At 42.1% G+C, this 16,826-nt stretch overlaps 1 protein-coding gene across 1 annotated transcript in view; it reads left to right on the plus strand.

The window, feature by feature from the left end:
- trappc9 (trafficking protein particle complex subunit 9) overlaps nt 1-16,826 on the plus strand; it is a 698,770-nt gene that overhangs the window by 111,272 nt on the left and 570,672 nt on the right. Inside the window, exon 12 of the mRNA XM_084311886.1 lies at nt 14,626-14,711. Within this exon, the coding sequence (XP_084168012.1) occupies nt 14,626-14,711 (86 nt within the window). The remainder of the gene's footprint in view (nt 1-14,625; nt 14,712-16,826) is intronic.

The raw sequence follows: 16,826 nt of genomic DNA on the forward strand, positions 1-16,826 counted from the left end.
AATTCTATGCTTATTTTATGCCTAATCTTATGTTTTCACTCTTATGCATTGCTCTTGATCTGCCAATTTTGTGCTAATTTTATGCATATGTCTTTACAGCTGTGAAGCACTTCTGAGCTGCAATTCTTATATGAAAGGTGCTATACAAATACAGTTTCTTCCTATTATTATTATTATTACAGCGCATGTCGGCCTTTACACATCCCTCCGGCATGAATATTTACAGGATACCAAGTATAGACTGTGGAGACTCATTATAATAGTGTCTCTCGTCTGGGTAGACCTCGTGTCAACCTGGCCCGTGACCCCACCTAGCACCCCTGTCTCCTGGCCCGTGACCCCACCTAGCACCCCTGTCTCCTGGCCCGTGACCCCACCTAGCACCCCTGTCTCCTGGCCCGTGACCCCACCTAGCACCCCTGTCTCCTGGCCCGTGACCCCACCTAGCACCCCTGTCTCCTGGCCCGTGACCCCACCTAGCACCCATGTCTCCTGGCCTGTGACCCCACCTAGCACCCCTGTCCTGGCCTTGTGTCCACCAGGGGCTAAAACCTCTATGTCGATCAGCGCCGTATTTTGTAGTAAAAAATTCATAGAATAAACGTTTCCCCACAGGTTCTTAACCCTTTCACTGCCGCACTACCAAACGGTTAACCCTTTCACTGTGACAATACACTTGTCCCTTTCACTGCCGCACGACAGCAGGTCAACCTTACAGTCAAAACCAGGTTACCCGTCGGTAGTGTGATAGTAAAGGGTTAACCTTCTGTAGTGTGGCAGTGAACGGGTTAAGTACTGTGGGTAACTTATACACTACAGTATATGGCAGTTGAAAACTGTGTACATGCTCTATAAAAAGCACAGTTAATATTACTATCAGTTTGGGAAATGTATTTATGGTGGGGCTTGTATAATATTATGTTGTAGGAAACAGTTATTTTTATTTTTAAATTCACAAATGTCCCCCATGGGATCAATAAAGGAATATCTTATCTTATCTTAAGAAGCATATCTCATTTGTCACAAACTGGGAGTTGGATTTGGTTACTGGGAGAGGAAATCTGGTTGCATTCACGTATAAAAACCACATTCATCATATGCAATGCAACATATTATTAGACAGGTCACAGACAGGTCACAGGGACAAACAGTACAAAAGTAAGATAACTTCAAATGAAGTTATAGAGCTAAAAAAAATAGAAATAAAAAAAGGAATCAACGCTGAATGAATACAGTGATTAGGTACAACAGATCACATGTGCAAATGCAGCCTACTAATCGTTGAGACAAATGCAGCCTACTAATCATTGAGACAAATGAGACATAGTATCCATTTGTCCTCTGAGCAGGAACTCTGTCTCTATGGCATGGAGGTTCATTCATTCATTTATTCATTCATTCAATCTGTATTTAAACTGGAAGGATCATTAAGAGCAAACTAATTTACAATGAGAAATACAACACATAATAAATACAATACATAATAAATACAATACATAATAAATACAACACATAATAAAAAAAATATATATATAAAAACAACTGCAGACTGGTGAAGTGGTTTGCTATTAAAGATTTAAACTGACCAATAGATCGTAATGCATTGGGTTTCAAAGTGCATTGCGGAACACTGAACAGGGACTGAACAGGACAGTCCGGCACGGCTGCCTCTCGTAAAGGAGAGCTGCACCTGACTCACTTCACTGGACACCTTAACGAGCCGGCCAAGCCCCTTCTTCTTGGCCAGATCCAGGTCCCCAAGCCAGACCACAACAGTTCTGTGAGAGGTACATACCTTCAGCAGCACCGCTAAGAGAATAGTCAAAGACTCACCCAAACAGCTGCCTCTTTGCACCGCTGCGGTCAGGCAAGCGCTGCCGGAGTCTCATGGCCAGTACAGAGAGACTCAGAAGTCTATCCCCAGGCCATCAGGATGCTCAAAGACTCTATGCAACGTTACCCCATCCATCTACATTCATTGCACACACATCCACATACTCACTTTAAACAAACACTCACCCTAAACACTCACTTTAGACACTTTAAACACTTTAAAACACTACACCATATATCTATTACATTTTTTTATTTGCACTACATCCATACCTCATTTTTGCATTTTGCATAAAAAAAAATAAAAGTTTGCATTCTTGTACCTCATTGTCTGTATTTTACTTCATTGTACTTCAGGCTGTACTTGTATATTCTATATTTGTATAGTGTCTTTGTACTTTTTCACTGTATGACGCACATTCTGGGGGGGGGGGGGCCCTGATGTAAACAAGACAAAAAAGTCTTTCTCTGGTCTGCATCCCCTCAGCTCGGAACTAGGCAAAATCTGCATATGGCTCGCTGATAACGAACTATCATTACACATGGGCAAAACAGAGTCCATTCTCTTCGGTTCAAATAACAAACTCAGCAAGACCAACGGCTTCTCAGTTACAGTGGGTGACAATATTGTCACAAGGAAAGATGAAAAAAATGGTTAACCCTTTCACTGCCACATGACAGAAGGTTAACCCTTTACTATCACACAACCGGCTGTCGTGTGGCAGTGAAAGGGTTAACCTTCTGTGAATTGTCACAGTGAAAGGGTTAACCGTTTTGGTAGTGCGGCAGTGAAAGGGTTAACCGTCTGTAGTGTGGTAGTGAAAAGGTTAACCCTTTGTCGTGTGGAAGTGAAAGGGTTAACCTTCTGTATTGTCGCAGTGAAAGGGTTAACCATTTTGGTAGTGTGGTAGTGAAAGGGTTAATCTATACAATCGTGTTGTAATTAAGAGATCTGCTGAAGAAAGTAATTGCTATCGTGCATAGATCACACTGACTAGAGTGATCGACTCACAACTAAGCATTTTCTGGTTGATGGCAAGATGAGTGCTAAAATGGCCAACAGCTGACTTTAAATACTTAACCTACAAACACGAGACTGTTCTGACAGCACAATATTGATGTGACTAAGAGATTGTTGTTGAATGTTTTTAATGCATAGGTATTTCAATTACAATATGAGGTTGGCATGTCTTGCAGCAGAGCACACTTGGTTCTGAGACCGCAAACTTGACGTCTGGACCGATCACCGCACACTTACGTCACTCATGGTTCCTCTGCGCTGGGAGAGCTTGACATGCCCTGAAGTAGCAGCAAAAAATGTGAAAATTGCCGTTACGGTATGTAAAAAAAATAAAAAAAACCCATCTCTCGATTATAGTACGTTTCGAAATCAATCAACTTCACTGCCGTCTAAACGGTGCTTACGTACCTCATAGACGGGCAAAGTGGCACTTTCCACGGCGCTTTAATCTCTGCCTAGAGATGACGAGCCGGGGAACAGGGGAGTGCGTCCGCTCCGCCTCGCCGCGCCTCAGGGACGACTCTCGAACATAATGTGAAGTGATACCGAATCGCCGCTCGTACAAATGTCATTATAACGAGTGGGCGCGCCGCAAAGGATTTCCACCAGCTCCGCACAGGCGCTCGGCGCACACTTGCTGCGGGGGGGGGTGACCAATGTTCCCCCTAAGGTGTGCCCGTGCGCGCGCGCGCACATGGCAAAACGCTCCCGCGCACATCTGAAATCGGTCGCACAAATTTTTTTCTTTTTTTTTTCTTTTTTTATTCAACAAACATGACCATGTTCACGTCTTAAACTCATACTGAGGCCTTAGTTTTGTTTTAAATTGCATATCATCATTCATTTATTTATTGTCACAATTGTTTTTGTCACAATTTTTCCAAAACAAACCAATAGTATCCAGCTGCAAAACGGCAGACCAGCCACACTCTCAGACCCAAACGCTTTAACGATTTAATTATACATCAAATGATTTATGTCAAGGATTGCAATGCCTCGCTTGAATGAAGTTAACTTTCCACCTGGATAACGTCAACATTCAGGGTGACTGTAATGTGAGAAATTGGGATAAAAAAAAATATATATATATTTTTTTTTGATCGGATCGGGAAAGATCGGTATCGGTAGATACTCAAAATCACATGATCGGGATCGGATCGGGAGCAAAAGAATTTGATCGGGACATCCCTAACGGTAACCTGTTGCGTGTGACGTTACCAAGAGAAGTCCCGCTTTCAGTGCTTTGTGGGCAGCGCTACTGCACGCTCACACAGACACACACAACAGATGAGGAAGTGGACAGATCCGACCAGCATTGCTGGCTCCTCACAATGCAAACGCGAAAATGTACATTACAGATGAACTGCAGAGAAAATTTCCAATTTATCATCCCGGTCGAGACTAATTGGAAGCGGAGTGCAACGCGTGCAAAGCTTGACCATATGTTTATGTGTCTAATAAAGGTGCTGGCGATCTCAAAGCTCACATGGACACAGCAAAACATTACAAACAAAGCAGTGCGAGGCGAGAGTTTGATGGCAAAGTTGACCGAATTGATTGAAGAATGCAGCTATACAGAGAGAAAGAAAATAATTGAAAACTATGCCTCAAAATGATGTTTTGGTTTGATAAGATGCTTATGATACAATCATTCTAAGGATTATGTGTGTAATAAATTAGTTTAGTACACTAATTGCAACACATCTGAAACTGCATAGTGCACTTTTAAATTAGTATCTTTGTGAGGTTACTGTTTTATAATTTACATTACATTGAAAAGATGAAGATATATTTTTTAAAGCTGGATTTTCTAATACAGAAGAGGTATTATTTAGAACATTACATCATATTTTTCTTGTTATTTATTTTGTCCAGTAAGACTTGAAAATATATATTATTTTGTCATAGGTTGATTTAGTTATTTTCTTGAGATTTGTCAGATAGATTACTTTAGGCATAATACAGCATGTTGAGTAACTTTGGTTATAGAGAGATATTATTTTGTTATATAAAATAATATAAACAATAATTTTATATCCATACAGAGGAGGTATACTTTAAATATATTATAATGATAAGGGATCTTTGAGTAAACTTTGATTAAGTATCTTGAGGCTGAAGGCAGAGTGTCAATATAGTGTCAATCACAATATGGTCACCCTTGAAGTCGCATTATAATTCACTTAATAAAATAATGACGAGTCAGCCTCCTAAAAAGACAAAAGTTAGTGACGCGACTCACACCGCCGCCGCCAACCCAGCCAAAGTAAGGACTATGCTCTGTATCGTCAATCAATGGTCAAATAAATATTTGATTAAGGAATATAATATGCCATTTTGTATTATTTCTCTGTGTATCAGCAAAATGTATATATTTTTATGTTAGACATTAAGGGAAATTAAGATTCTCAGATTTTTTACAAACCGCCGCTTATCAACTAACCGGTTAATCGGCAGGTGACGTATGTTGCTCAGTAGTTGCTGATGTCTGCTCAGGAGGTTTGAGTGTTTGCTCAGACCAAAAAATAATTAGAGGGAACATTGTGGGTGACGCGACCATCATTGTGTGGACACTGTGTGAGACGTAGGAAGGTCACTGTGTGAGACTTAAGAAGGTCACCATGTGAGACGTAAGAAGGTCACCGTGTGAGACTTAAGAAGGTCACCATGTGAGACGTAAGAAGGTCACCGTGTGAGACTTAAGAAGGTTACCATGTGAGACGTAAGAAGTCACCATGTGAGTCGTAAGAAGGTCACCGTGTGAGACTTAAGAAGGTCACCATGTGAGACGTAAGAAGGTCACCGTGTGAGACGTAAGAAGGTCACCGTGTGAGACGTAAGAAGGTCACCGTGTGAGACGTAAAGAAGGTCACCGTGTGAGACGTAAGAAGGTCACCGTGTGAGACGTAAGAAGGTCACCGTGTGAGACGTAAGAAGGTCACCGTGTGAGACGTAAGAAGGTCACCGTGTGAGACGTAAGATGTTTGAATGGCTTTTCTAAATGAAGTGTGTAAAACTGCCAGTCTATGTTATCTCCATTTCCAATATTTTGAAATAAAACTGGCAGTTTTACACACTTCATTTAGAAAAGCCATTCAAACATCTCAAGTTTCTTCAGATGATGAAAAACGACATGGTCCAAATGTATATGAATTGGAATGGGTGACGATTAGCGATAGTAAAACTAAATTTAGCGTCATCTACCTGCCAACGTTTTACCGGACCAATCCTACCCATTTAATCATGATCCTGCCCTACTCTCACTTGGCACGGATTGCATGAAATACTTCTTCTGTCATGTCGTCGTCATCCGATGTCAAAATAAAGAGTCTATTCATGGGTCGGCAATAGGCCGCCCGCGGGCCGAAATTGGCCCGCCAGCCAACAGAGTCTATGTTATCTCCGTTTTCCAATATTTCGAAATAAAACTGGTGTTTTTATTTCATGCAATGCGTGTTTGCCATTTCAGCACCACGCGCTGTCCACCTAATGTTGAGCAAGCCTATATGGTACATTGCACCTCGCTGCCTATATACCCGTTATTCACTCTCAACATGGATAAAACATAAAGTATGCATATAATAAAAATAATATGATGAAAATAAAATAAATATCATATTCTCAAAATAAACTGACGGGCCAGAACTGATTGCTGGCGGGCCAATTTCGGCCCGCGGGCCACCTATTGCCGACCCATGAATAGACTCTTTATTTTGACATCGGATGACGACGACATGACAGAAGTTGAACAGCGTGGGAAATCTTTTTGTAAACTGCCGCGAGACATGTAGGAAATTGGTCTGCGGAGGTCCGCGGAGGTACGCTCGACTATGAAAGCTCAAAGTGTCCGCGCGGACCTCTGCGGAGTCCGCTCGACCATGGGAGCACCTTAAGAAGCGAGGTCATCGGCATATTACTTTATACATCATCGCAGGGAGCGCCTCAACCAGTTTTCAATTTTCCATAAAGTTGATGAAAAGATTAGAATGGGAGCTTTCAAACACTGAATGGCCTAAGATTTATTCCCCTTTTTCTGTGCTACTCTATACCTCTTTGAGCATACTGTACATTGGTGCTGATGAATGGAAGGCGTACGGGCCCCTCTTCTGAAATAGATTGCTGTACGGCGAGGATAATCCGCTTTATTCGCAGGAGGACCACTTTGAAAAACATGTATTGTATGTCGGGGACCAGAGAATAGTGGAGCATAGCCAGAGCAAAGCATTAGACCCAAATTGTGCCTTTATGGTGATTCTGTGGTTCAGTACATAAACCAGGGTATTTATTAAATTGCAGTCTCAGATTTACAGGTGGGTAAAAAGTGAAAAATCACGACTTTGTACAAAACTGCAGGGTTTTCGACCCTTGGAACTGCATGGACCTAACACACATTGGAAATGGTTGTAGCTGAAAACGTCTTACGGTTCCAAATTATGAGCCTGGCTACATATCGATATCTTGAGGTCAGGGACCCCATTGTTATTGGGCTGACTTGAGTTTTTCTTTCCTCGTCAAAATGTCACGACTTTGGAGCACGATTCCATAACTTTCCCAGTAACATGGCATGAAATGGTTGGTTTCCCTCAAGGTCTCTAGATTCACATGCCTACCTCTCCACTCTAGCCTTAAAACCTGAGCTCGCGAGAGCTTCCAAAAGATGGAGTTACACTCGTCTTCAAATCGAATATGGTTTTGGAAATGTTAACGTGATAAATGACCTCGCGGGATCATTGAAAAAGTTGCAGTGGGCCGGAAGTTGAGTATCAACAGTCACTGTAACTCTGTAACAGCCTGATATTATTATTAATAATAATAATAATACACTTTATTTGTATAGCACCTTTCATACAAGAATTGCAGCCCAAAGCTTCACAGCCGTAATATAGATAAAATAAAATAGACATGGGCATACAATGAGCAGATCATTTACATACAATGAGCAAATAATTTACATACAATGAGCAGATAATTTACATACAATGAGCAGACAATTTAAATACAATGAGCAGATAATTTACATGAAATGAGCAGATAATTTACATAAAATTAGCAGATGATTTACATAAAATGAGCAGATGATTTACATAAAATGAGCAGATGATTTAGGATTTACATAAAATGAGCAGATAATTTACATAAAATGAGCAGAAGATTTACATAAAATTAGCAGATAATTTACATATGCAGATAATTTACATAAAATGAGCAGATATTTTACATACAATGAGCAGATAATTTACATAAAATGAGCAGAGCATTGACAAGATAATAGCAATGCATAAAGTGCAGACATAAAAGCAGTATAAAATAGACAATATGCCACAACGTACCCAGACATACAAAATTGCTAGATTGAGCACATAACAGAACCGTGGGTTGTTATGAGCTGGAGGTGTGAGTTACAGAGCCGTGGGTTGTTACCAGCTGGAGGTGTGAGTTACAGAGCCGTGGGTTGTTACGAGCTGGAGGTGTGAGTTACAGAGCCGTGGGTTGTTACCAGCTGGAGGTGCGAGTTACAGAGCCGTGGGTTGTTACGAGCTGGAGGTGTGAGTTACAGAGCCGTGGGTTGTTACGAGCTGGAGGTGTGAGTTACAGAGCCGTGGGTTGTTACGAGCTGGAGGTGTGAGTTACAGAACCGTGGGTTGTTACGAGCTGGAGGTGTGAGTTACAGAGCCGTGGGTTGTTACCAGCTGGAGGTGTGAGTTACAGAGCCGTGGGTTGTTACCAGCTGGAGGTGTGAGTTACAGAGCCGTGGGTTGTTACCAGCTGGAGGTGTGAGTTACAGAGCCGTGGGTTGTTACGAGCTGGAGGTGTGAGTTACAGAGCCGTGGGTTGTTACCAGCTGGAGGTGTGAGTTACAGAGCCGTGGGTTGTTACGAGCTGGAGGTGTGAGTTACAGAGCCGTGGGTTGTTACGAGCTGGAGGTGTGAGTTACAGAGCCGTGGGTTGTTACGAGCTGGAGGTGTGAGTTACAGAGCCGTGGGTTGTTACCAGCTGGAGGTGTGAGTTACAGAGCCGTGGGTTGTTACCAGCTGGAGGTGTGAGTTACAGAGCCGTGGGTTGTTACCAGCTGGAGGTGTGAGTTACAGAGCCGTGGGTTGTTACCAGCTGGAGGTGTGAGTTACAGAGCCGTGGGTTGTTACGAGCTGGAGGTGTGAGTTACAGAGCCGTGGGTTGTTACGAGCTGGAGGTGAGTTTTGCTCTCGAGCACTTTCCCCCTCTTGAGTCCTTTTGAGTTATTCCATCTTCTGGTCTTTTGTTCGTTAAATTTATTTCTCTCAGAGATTTGTCCCCAGCCAAGGCGCCAGACTTCGGTTCCATCCGAGTGCGTCCGCCTGCCACTCCGGGAGCTCTCTGTTTCACATGCATGTTTCATGCGCCATTGCCCCCCACCCCCCCTCCCCGGCAGAGTGCGCATGCATTATTCAACGGAGGAGATTATACATCTGCTGATAATTATACAGCGTCACTTCTCCGTACTGCGCTCAATGAGCACCGGTCAACATCTGCATCTCCCTCTGTCTGTCCTCCGGTCAGAGGTGGGTGACCTGCGGAGACGAGCGCCACGGCAACACAGACACGATGCTCAGACTCGTGATTAGGATGCGAATACTTCATCACTTCATCAGAGCATTACTGGATTATTAGATTATTATATATTGCATAATTTTAGCATTTTGTTATTATTATTATTATTATTATTATTATTATTATTATTATTATTATTATTATTATTATTATTATTATTATTATTATTATTATTATTATTATTATTATTATTATTATTATTATTATTATTATTATTTCTTTTTTTTCTTTTTTCTTTTTTTTATTATTATATATTAGATTAGATTTAAATTATTAGATTATATATTGTAACTATATTTATTGTAGGGCAAATATAACTGAGAGGGCATTACATACCCTCATCTCACACCTTGTTGCCCATATGCGCATGTCCAGAGTTAATTATATTGTTTACACTGCCTTTTTATAAAATGTTTACTTCTCCACTGTACTATAATTCTGTGACCTGTGTACCTGTATGTCTTCTACTACCTGTACCTCCCCTCCCTCCTGCCCCATGCTGCTATGATGCCTGAATCTGCCTTATCTTATTAATAACACCACGTTCCCGATTGCTACATACGTCGGCGCTTCAAAAGGACAGAGGCTTTTCTGAGATCTATTGCAGGATATAAATGGCCACTTGAGGAGGTCGGAGAGAGTGCGGCAACAACACAAATGAGCCCGCGCCGTGTAGCTGTTCAGTTTGCCGTTTACATTTTCTTTCCCGGGGCATTATTTCAACACGTAATTGGCCGCCTCCGAGAGCGCCCCGCGAGGCAGACCTGAGGATACGAGGGGCCTCTTTCAGAGACATTCGTATTATAGAGATACCCTTCTTCTTCAGACGGCCTTTTAATTTCCCGAAGGCGCATGGCCGGAGCTCACGTTCTTCATAAATCCCTTTGTCCTTCAAGTTGCGGGGCGTGGATTTACCGGGGGCCTAATGTTTTTTTTGTGTTCTTTTTTTTACATCTTTTTTTGTAGGGCATTTTTTAAGTGCATTTTATTTGACAGGACAGTTTGGAAATTGGGAGAGAGAGAGATATCGGGAGGACTTGCAACACATGTCCTGGGCCGGATTAGAAACCAGGACGTTGCGATTACGTAGCGTATATACGTGGTGCGCCACCGGGGCGCCCCGACCGGGAGCCTAATGAGACCACTTTCTGTATGAATTTCATAAAGGTACAGGCTGAAGCATAATGCTTATACATGCCTGTCCTATATTCCTAAAGGGGACATACATTGCTATTCCTTGCACTTGGGCAACTTTACACAATTCCTGTGAGTCTATGGAAGATATCTGTAAGTTATTTTTTTTTAAATGCATTGTTTTATATATATATATTAGGGATGTCCGATATTATCGGCCGATATTGGCATTAAAATGTGATATCGGAAAATATCGGTATCTGTTTTAATTTTTTTATTTAAATTTTTTTACATTTCTATAACCTTTATTTACCCAGGCAAGCAAGTAAAAACAAATTCTGATTTTATTTATTGTCAAAAGTATGCATAATGTTGTGTTAATTCCACAACAAGAGATATGTAATGTTAATTACCTGAAATTATAAAAAATGTTGGGGGGGGGGGGGGGGGGGGAACCCTGCATATATCGGTATCGGTTGATATCGGTATCGGAAATTAAGAGTTGGACAATATCGGTACATCGGTATCGGTAAAAAAGCCAATATCGAGCATCCCTAATATATATATATTTTTTTATCCACTTTTTCTCCTTATTTTTCTATTTTTCTCCCATCCCAATTTCGTATTGCCAATTCTCCCCTCCCCTGTCTTGAACGTTGCTAGACTATGCCTCCCACTGGTCGGCTGTAGTGAGGATAGAAGCCTTGCATCACGTGTCCCCTCCGGTACACAAGGAGGCAGCCTGTCGCATCTTTTCACCAGACAGCGCGGACTCTCAATGGCAAGGAGTAACGCGTGGGAGGCTCACGCTGCCCCCGATACTTCCTGTCTCTGCTGTGCAGACGTCCCCCAACCGACCTGTAGGAGTCGCTGTCCACAACGTCCAATCCCCACCCATCGACTTCCACCCACTACCTCTGTCAATTGAGATAGTATAACGACTGGCCCAAGCCGCAGGCAATGCTGACACCGGGATTCGAGACCGGAGTCTCTTGCATTGGTGACGAGCGCAATCTCCGCTACGCCACCCAGCCGCCTCCCAATTGTTTTATATTTCTAATGAAGTACTCAAAAGCATAATTTTTCAGCCTCAGGATTTCAGGCTGTTATTGGATGGGCTCCGCCCATAAGCGCTTTCAGTGACAGTCACCCACACAGCGTGATACATACGAGAGAGAGCGAGAGAGAGAGAGAGAGGGAGAGAGAGAGAGAGAGGGAGAGAGAGAGAGAGAGGAGAGATGCGTCCCGACACACACGCAGTCAAGTTTGTGTGTAAATGCTCCGACGAGGGAGAGAGATGGCGCACACACATTTGTACACTTCTGCACGGTCCCGCCGGTTCCTCTCTCTCTCTCCCTCTCTATCTCTCTCTCTCCCTCTCTCGCTCGCTCGTTCTCTGCCCGTTTGAGGAAGTGTCGGGTTACACTATGCGCTACAACCATAGAGGGGGCGTTAGTTATGCAGATCACTTGCTACGTCGCATTGCGAGTCAAATCAGAACAGCTTAGTTGAGTGAGGGAAGATCTCGTGAACTCGAGACTAGACTGATGAGTAAATATGATAATTAACGACACAGACCACATTGATATAATCCCCAATTGCTAGGAATCAATGCTAAACACTGGAAAAGGCCATTTATAATGCATGGGACCTTTAACAAAATAAAGACTCCAGTATTAAACAGTATTACAAAAAAAATTATAACAAGAAAAGAATTATTCACATTTTTCATCTTCAAAAATAGCTATACAAACCATTTTTATTTATTTATTTTTTACCAAAAGCAAATTACTATGTATATCAACATTGTTCCACAAGTTAACCCCAACAATAGAAATACATCTCCTTTTAATCCCTTTCTTAGCTTTTTTTTAACAGTACATTACTAACGTCTCTCAAATCATATATTGAAAAATATATTCTGATATTTATAATATTTTTTTCCCCATAATGCCTAGCCCTATGAATACCTCCTGTTCCTAGTCAGAGGAGAGTGACAGAAGCCCTAACACAGGGATCAGCAACCTTTACTATCAAAAGAGCCACTTTTCCCCCGTCCCACAAAATAATATGCTCAGGGAGCCGCACAACCTATTTACCCTTAAAATGAAGATAACACAGTGTATAACGTTTTATATATCCCCAAGCATACCCCACATTTAGCATAAAACGCCTGACAATTGCATACCCAAAGTAATTTGCGATTTATTATACTTTATACTTATACCACACAGTTTGTTGCATTAATGGGATTATAAAGCAACAAAAAGAAACATTTTGACTTTTTATTGCTGTTTTTACCTGTTATAACAAAGGAAAACCTCAAACTCTTATGAAGAGGAGAAAAAATACTGGCTGTGTAGACCTATTTTAAAATAAAACAGAAAAGGAGACAAAACACTGTTGTCTGTAGACCGACTTTGAAATAAAACCCTGAACTATTCAGGTATATTTGAGTCCTTCCCTTATTTGTGGAACATTTATAAAATAAAAAGTAGTCCACTTTGAAAAAAGACTACCATGTGTAGACCTACTTTGAAATAAAACACAGAAAAGGAGAAAAAACACTGGCATCTGTAGACCTACTTTGAAATAAAACCCTGAACTATGCAACTCTATTAGAGTACTTCCCTTATTTGTGGAAAATCTATAAAATAAAAAGTAAATTTTTCGTTGTTCGCTAATTTTGCACCACATATCAGGCATACAGGTAAGCCTTTTGTTGACTAAATATCTTAGTTGATGAAATTTCTTTTCATTTCAGTGTCACAGTATGACATCGATCTCCAAAAAAAAGATTTTTTTAATTATTATTTTTTTGGCCAGGGAGCCGCAGGTGATTGGCTAAAGAGCCGCAGGTTGCCGACCCCTACCCTAACACATCGCTGACCTTCAACCTTACTGTAGTCTGCGGCCAGGCGGCTTAATCGACTCTAAGATAATAAAATAATGAATGAAATTAAATAATCTACTCTTAAGATGGTCAGATCTCAATGTCCCCGATAAATGTTCATCAAAACAAGCAAATTAATCTTGGATCTGAACTGACGTTGAACTTGGGAACGACTCCCATTACATCCTGAGCATCTTCAGCATCAGTTCAAATTAATGGGTGTGTTTTAGTTGCCTGGAGTAAACGGCATTGCCTAATGGAATTCATGAATGCACAGGAACATTTATATATTTACTGTGTGTGCCATTTTAAAGTCATGGATCATAAATGCGCTTAAAGGGGCACTTCACCCCTTTGACTTCACTGCGGGATGAACCGAACGTGCCCGATGCCGACGCTCATCAGACCCCAGAAAAGGTGTTGGATGATATAGACGGCAGGACGGTCGCCATGGAAGTCGGAATCCGCTAAGGAGTGTGTAACAACTCACCTGCCCAATCAACTAGCCCTGAAAATGGATGGCGCGACCATATTTTACTATTATAATTTTTATTCTTGGGTTTATTTTATTCTTTATCCTTAGGCTATGTGTCCACCAGGGACGTTTTATGAGTTGTCAGCTCCTTTCTGTCATTCATTTCTATGCTAGAGAAGCAACAGGCGCGCTCCTCTTCCCAGCGACGCGCCTTGCGTTATATGAGCTCTCGGCGGCAGCGTTTTTGGTCGGAGCGCTCCCAGCTCATAAAGTTGAAACTAGTTCAACTTTTGGGAAAGGAGTGCGCTCATCAAGGTAACTCATCGAGGAAGGGGCGGAGCCGCGGCTGGCGCGAGCCTCAGAAAAACGCTGAGATTTTTTTTCTTCTTTTTTTTCAAAGCGGTCCGCCTTGAAAAAAAGGTTTTTAGTGGACACATAGCCTTAGGCCATTTTTTGTTATTCTTATTTGTGACTTTGTTTTGTCTACCTAAATGTTTACTGTGAGCGATTTGTAGTGCCAAATTTCCCTCGGGATGATTAAAGTATTTCTATTCTATTCTATTCTATGAAGTACCTGCGGACTGAACAAACATGATCTTCCTTTTCTTATACAGTATGTTGAATGTTACGTGACCTTTAACCTTTTGAGCTCACGGTGATGTACTACCTCTGTCTTCCCAGAGTTCCAGTGGGTGCAGGGGGACGTGTGCGAGGTCCAGCTGATGGTCTACAACCCCATGCCGTTCGAGCTGCGCGTGGAGAACATGGTTAGTGTAACGCTGAGTGTTTAACACTTTCTCTGCCAAGGACGCCTAAACTCGTCATTCCCCGCCATGCTCAATCTGCCAATGACGCCGTAACACGTCATTGAGATCAATATTTCAAAAGCAATCATATTTCTCCCCCAGAGACTTGAGATCTACTGTTGATCCCCTCTCAACTCTCCAACGGTTCAAGAGCGCCATCTGGTGGCCGATCGGCGGATCGCCCAAACCGGAAACCGGAAACGGAAACTGGTGCTCTTTCCAATTCGGTCCGATCACTCGCTAATAGTCCCGGGACTCGAGCTAAACACAATGGATAGCAATCCGTTACCAATAACTCGATAAACAACATGATTTGGACATATATACTATTATACAACCTGGAGATGGATCGCATATTTCAACATCCCATAATAGGAATATTTTTGCTCATCGCCCAATGCTACGAGGAAGCTGCGGTGAGTTTCAGCGTTTTTTTTTACCGTGTTCGATACAAACTGCTCTAATGATCATATCACCCACACTAGATGAATCATCTAACGTTGGCCACGGAATTATAAACGACCCCCCCCCCCCATTCGGTCAACATCAGATGATAAGTAGTAACTTCTAGAAGCACGTCCATTTGACATTTTTTATCTCGCGCCGATCGCTATCAAACTGTATACAATCATCAATATAATGCATTTAGGGCTATAAATCACGTTCTGGAGAAAGGTGCAGAAAACGATAAAAACATATTTATACTTTAGACTGTATTTTAGTATGAATATGTGAATGAAAAAGTATAACGTTGCTACACCCTGAACAATAGATACTTGATGTTGAATGGGCCATAGTAATGTCAATTTAGCAATACAATTAAAAAAGTTATAGCCCTGCAAAGAAGGGGAACTTCTCCATAGACAAATAGAGCTGGCAGAGGATGGTATAATGATGTACATAAGCCTGGCGAAGAAAGTGTTAACATGCAGATTCATATTTACACATGATACACACACACACACACACACACACGCACACGCAGAGAGAGAGGGACAGACAGACAGACAGACAGACAGACAGACAGACAGACAGACAGACAGACAGACAGACAGACAGACAGACAGACACACAGACACACAGACACACAGACTGACAGACACACAGACTGACAGACACACAGACTGACAGACACACAGACTGACAGACAGACAAAATGGCATCCAATGTAATAAAAAAAGTCAACCAAAGAACAACATTCTTGTACCGGATCTCCTCTCTGGTAAACAAGAATACCCTGAAGACTCTAGCAGGAGCACTCATTCAAGGGTAGGCTACTACGACTATGCTTGCACCTCATGGTACCAAAGCACCTCAAAGGCGCTAAAAACAAGATTACAAACATCTCAAAACTAACTGGTCAGACTACTACTTGACCTTACTCCTAAAACCCACCTCACCCCTGCCCATTTTGACTACCTAGGATGGCTTAGAGTAGGCGACAGAGTACAGCAGCTTGCAATGGGCCTGGTCTACAAGATACACTACACCACTAAGGTACCCATGTACATGTCAAAATACTTCCCAAAGGTCAGTGAATACCACGACCACAACACCAGAGGGAGTTCCACAAATCATGTTCAACACACACACACACACACACACACACACACACACACACACACACACACACACACACACACACGCACACGCACACAATCACTGGGCTGTTTACTGTTGAAAAGAACATGCAAAACACGAGAGCAGCATATACGGTACGAGCACTGGGACCTGCCGACACTGGCCCGGGATGCTTGACACTGGCGGTTTCCATGGCGACGTTTGTGATATTCCGTTTGCACACGTATTGCAGGGGCATTCGTGATGATGAGGATATGAAGACACACACTCTCTATAAAAACAACCGACTCGGATCTTAACTGGCACATTAGCAAGTATCCGGAATACCGTCGGAGCGTGTAAACAAGCTCATTATCAATCACGTTGCATCTACTTGTTGACATTCTCTAAGTGGGCTGTAATTATGCAAATTTCGCGGGGAGAAAAAGAGATCTCTTGGAAAAAGAGAATTATTTGAAAAAGCCAACAAATGCTAATTGCCGTGACAGCTGTATG

The sequence above is a fragment of the Notolepis coatsorum genome, assembly GCF_963971535.1.
Source record: "Notolepis coatsorum genome assembly, chromosome: 4".
In the NCBI taxonomy this organism is placed as follows: Eukaryota; Metazoa; Chordata; class Actinopteri; order Aulopiformes; family Paralepididae; genus Notolepis; species Notolepis coatsorum.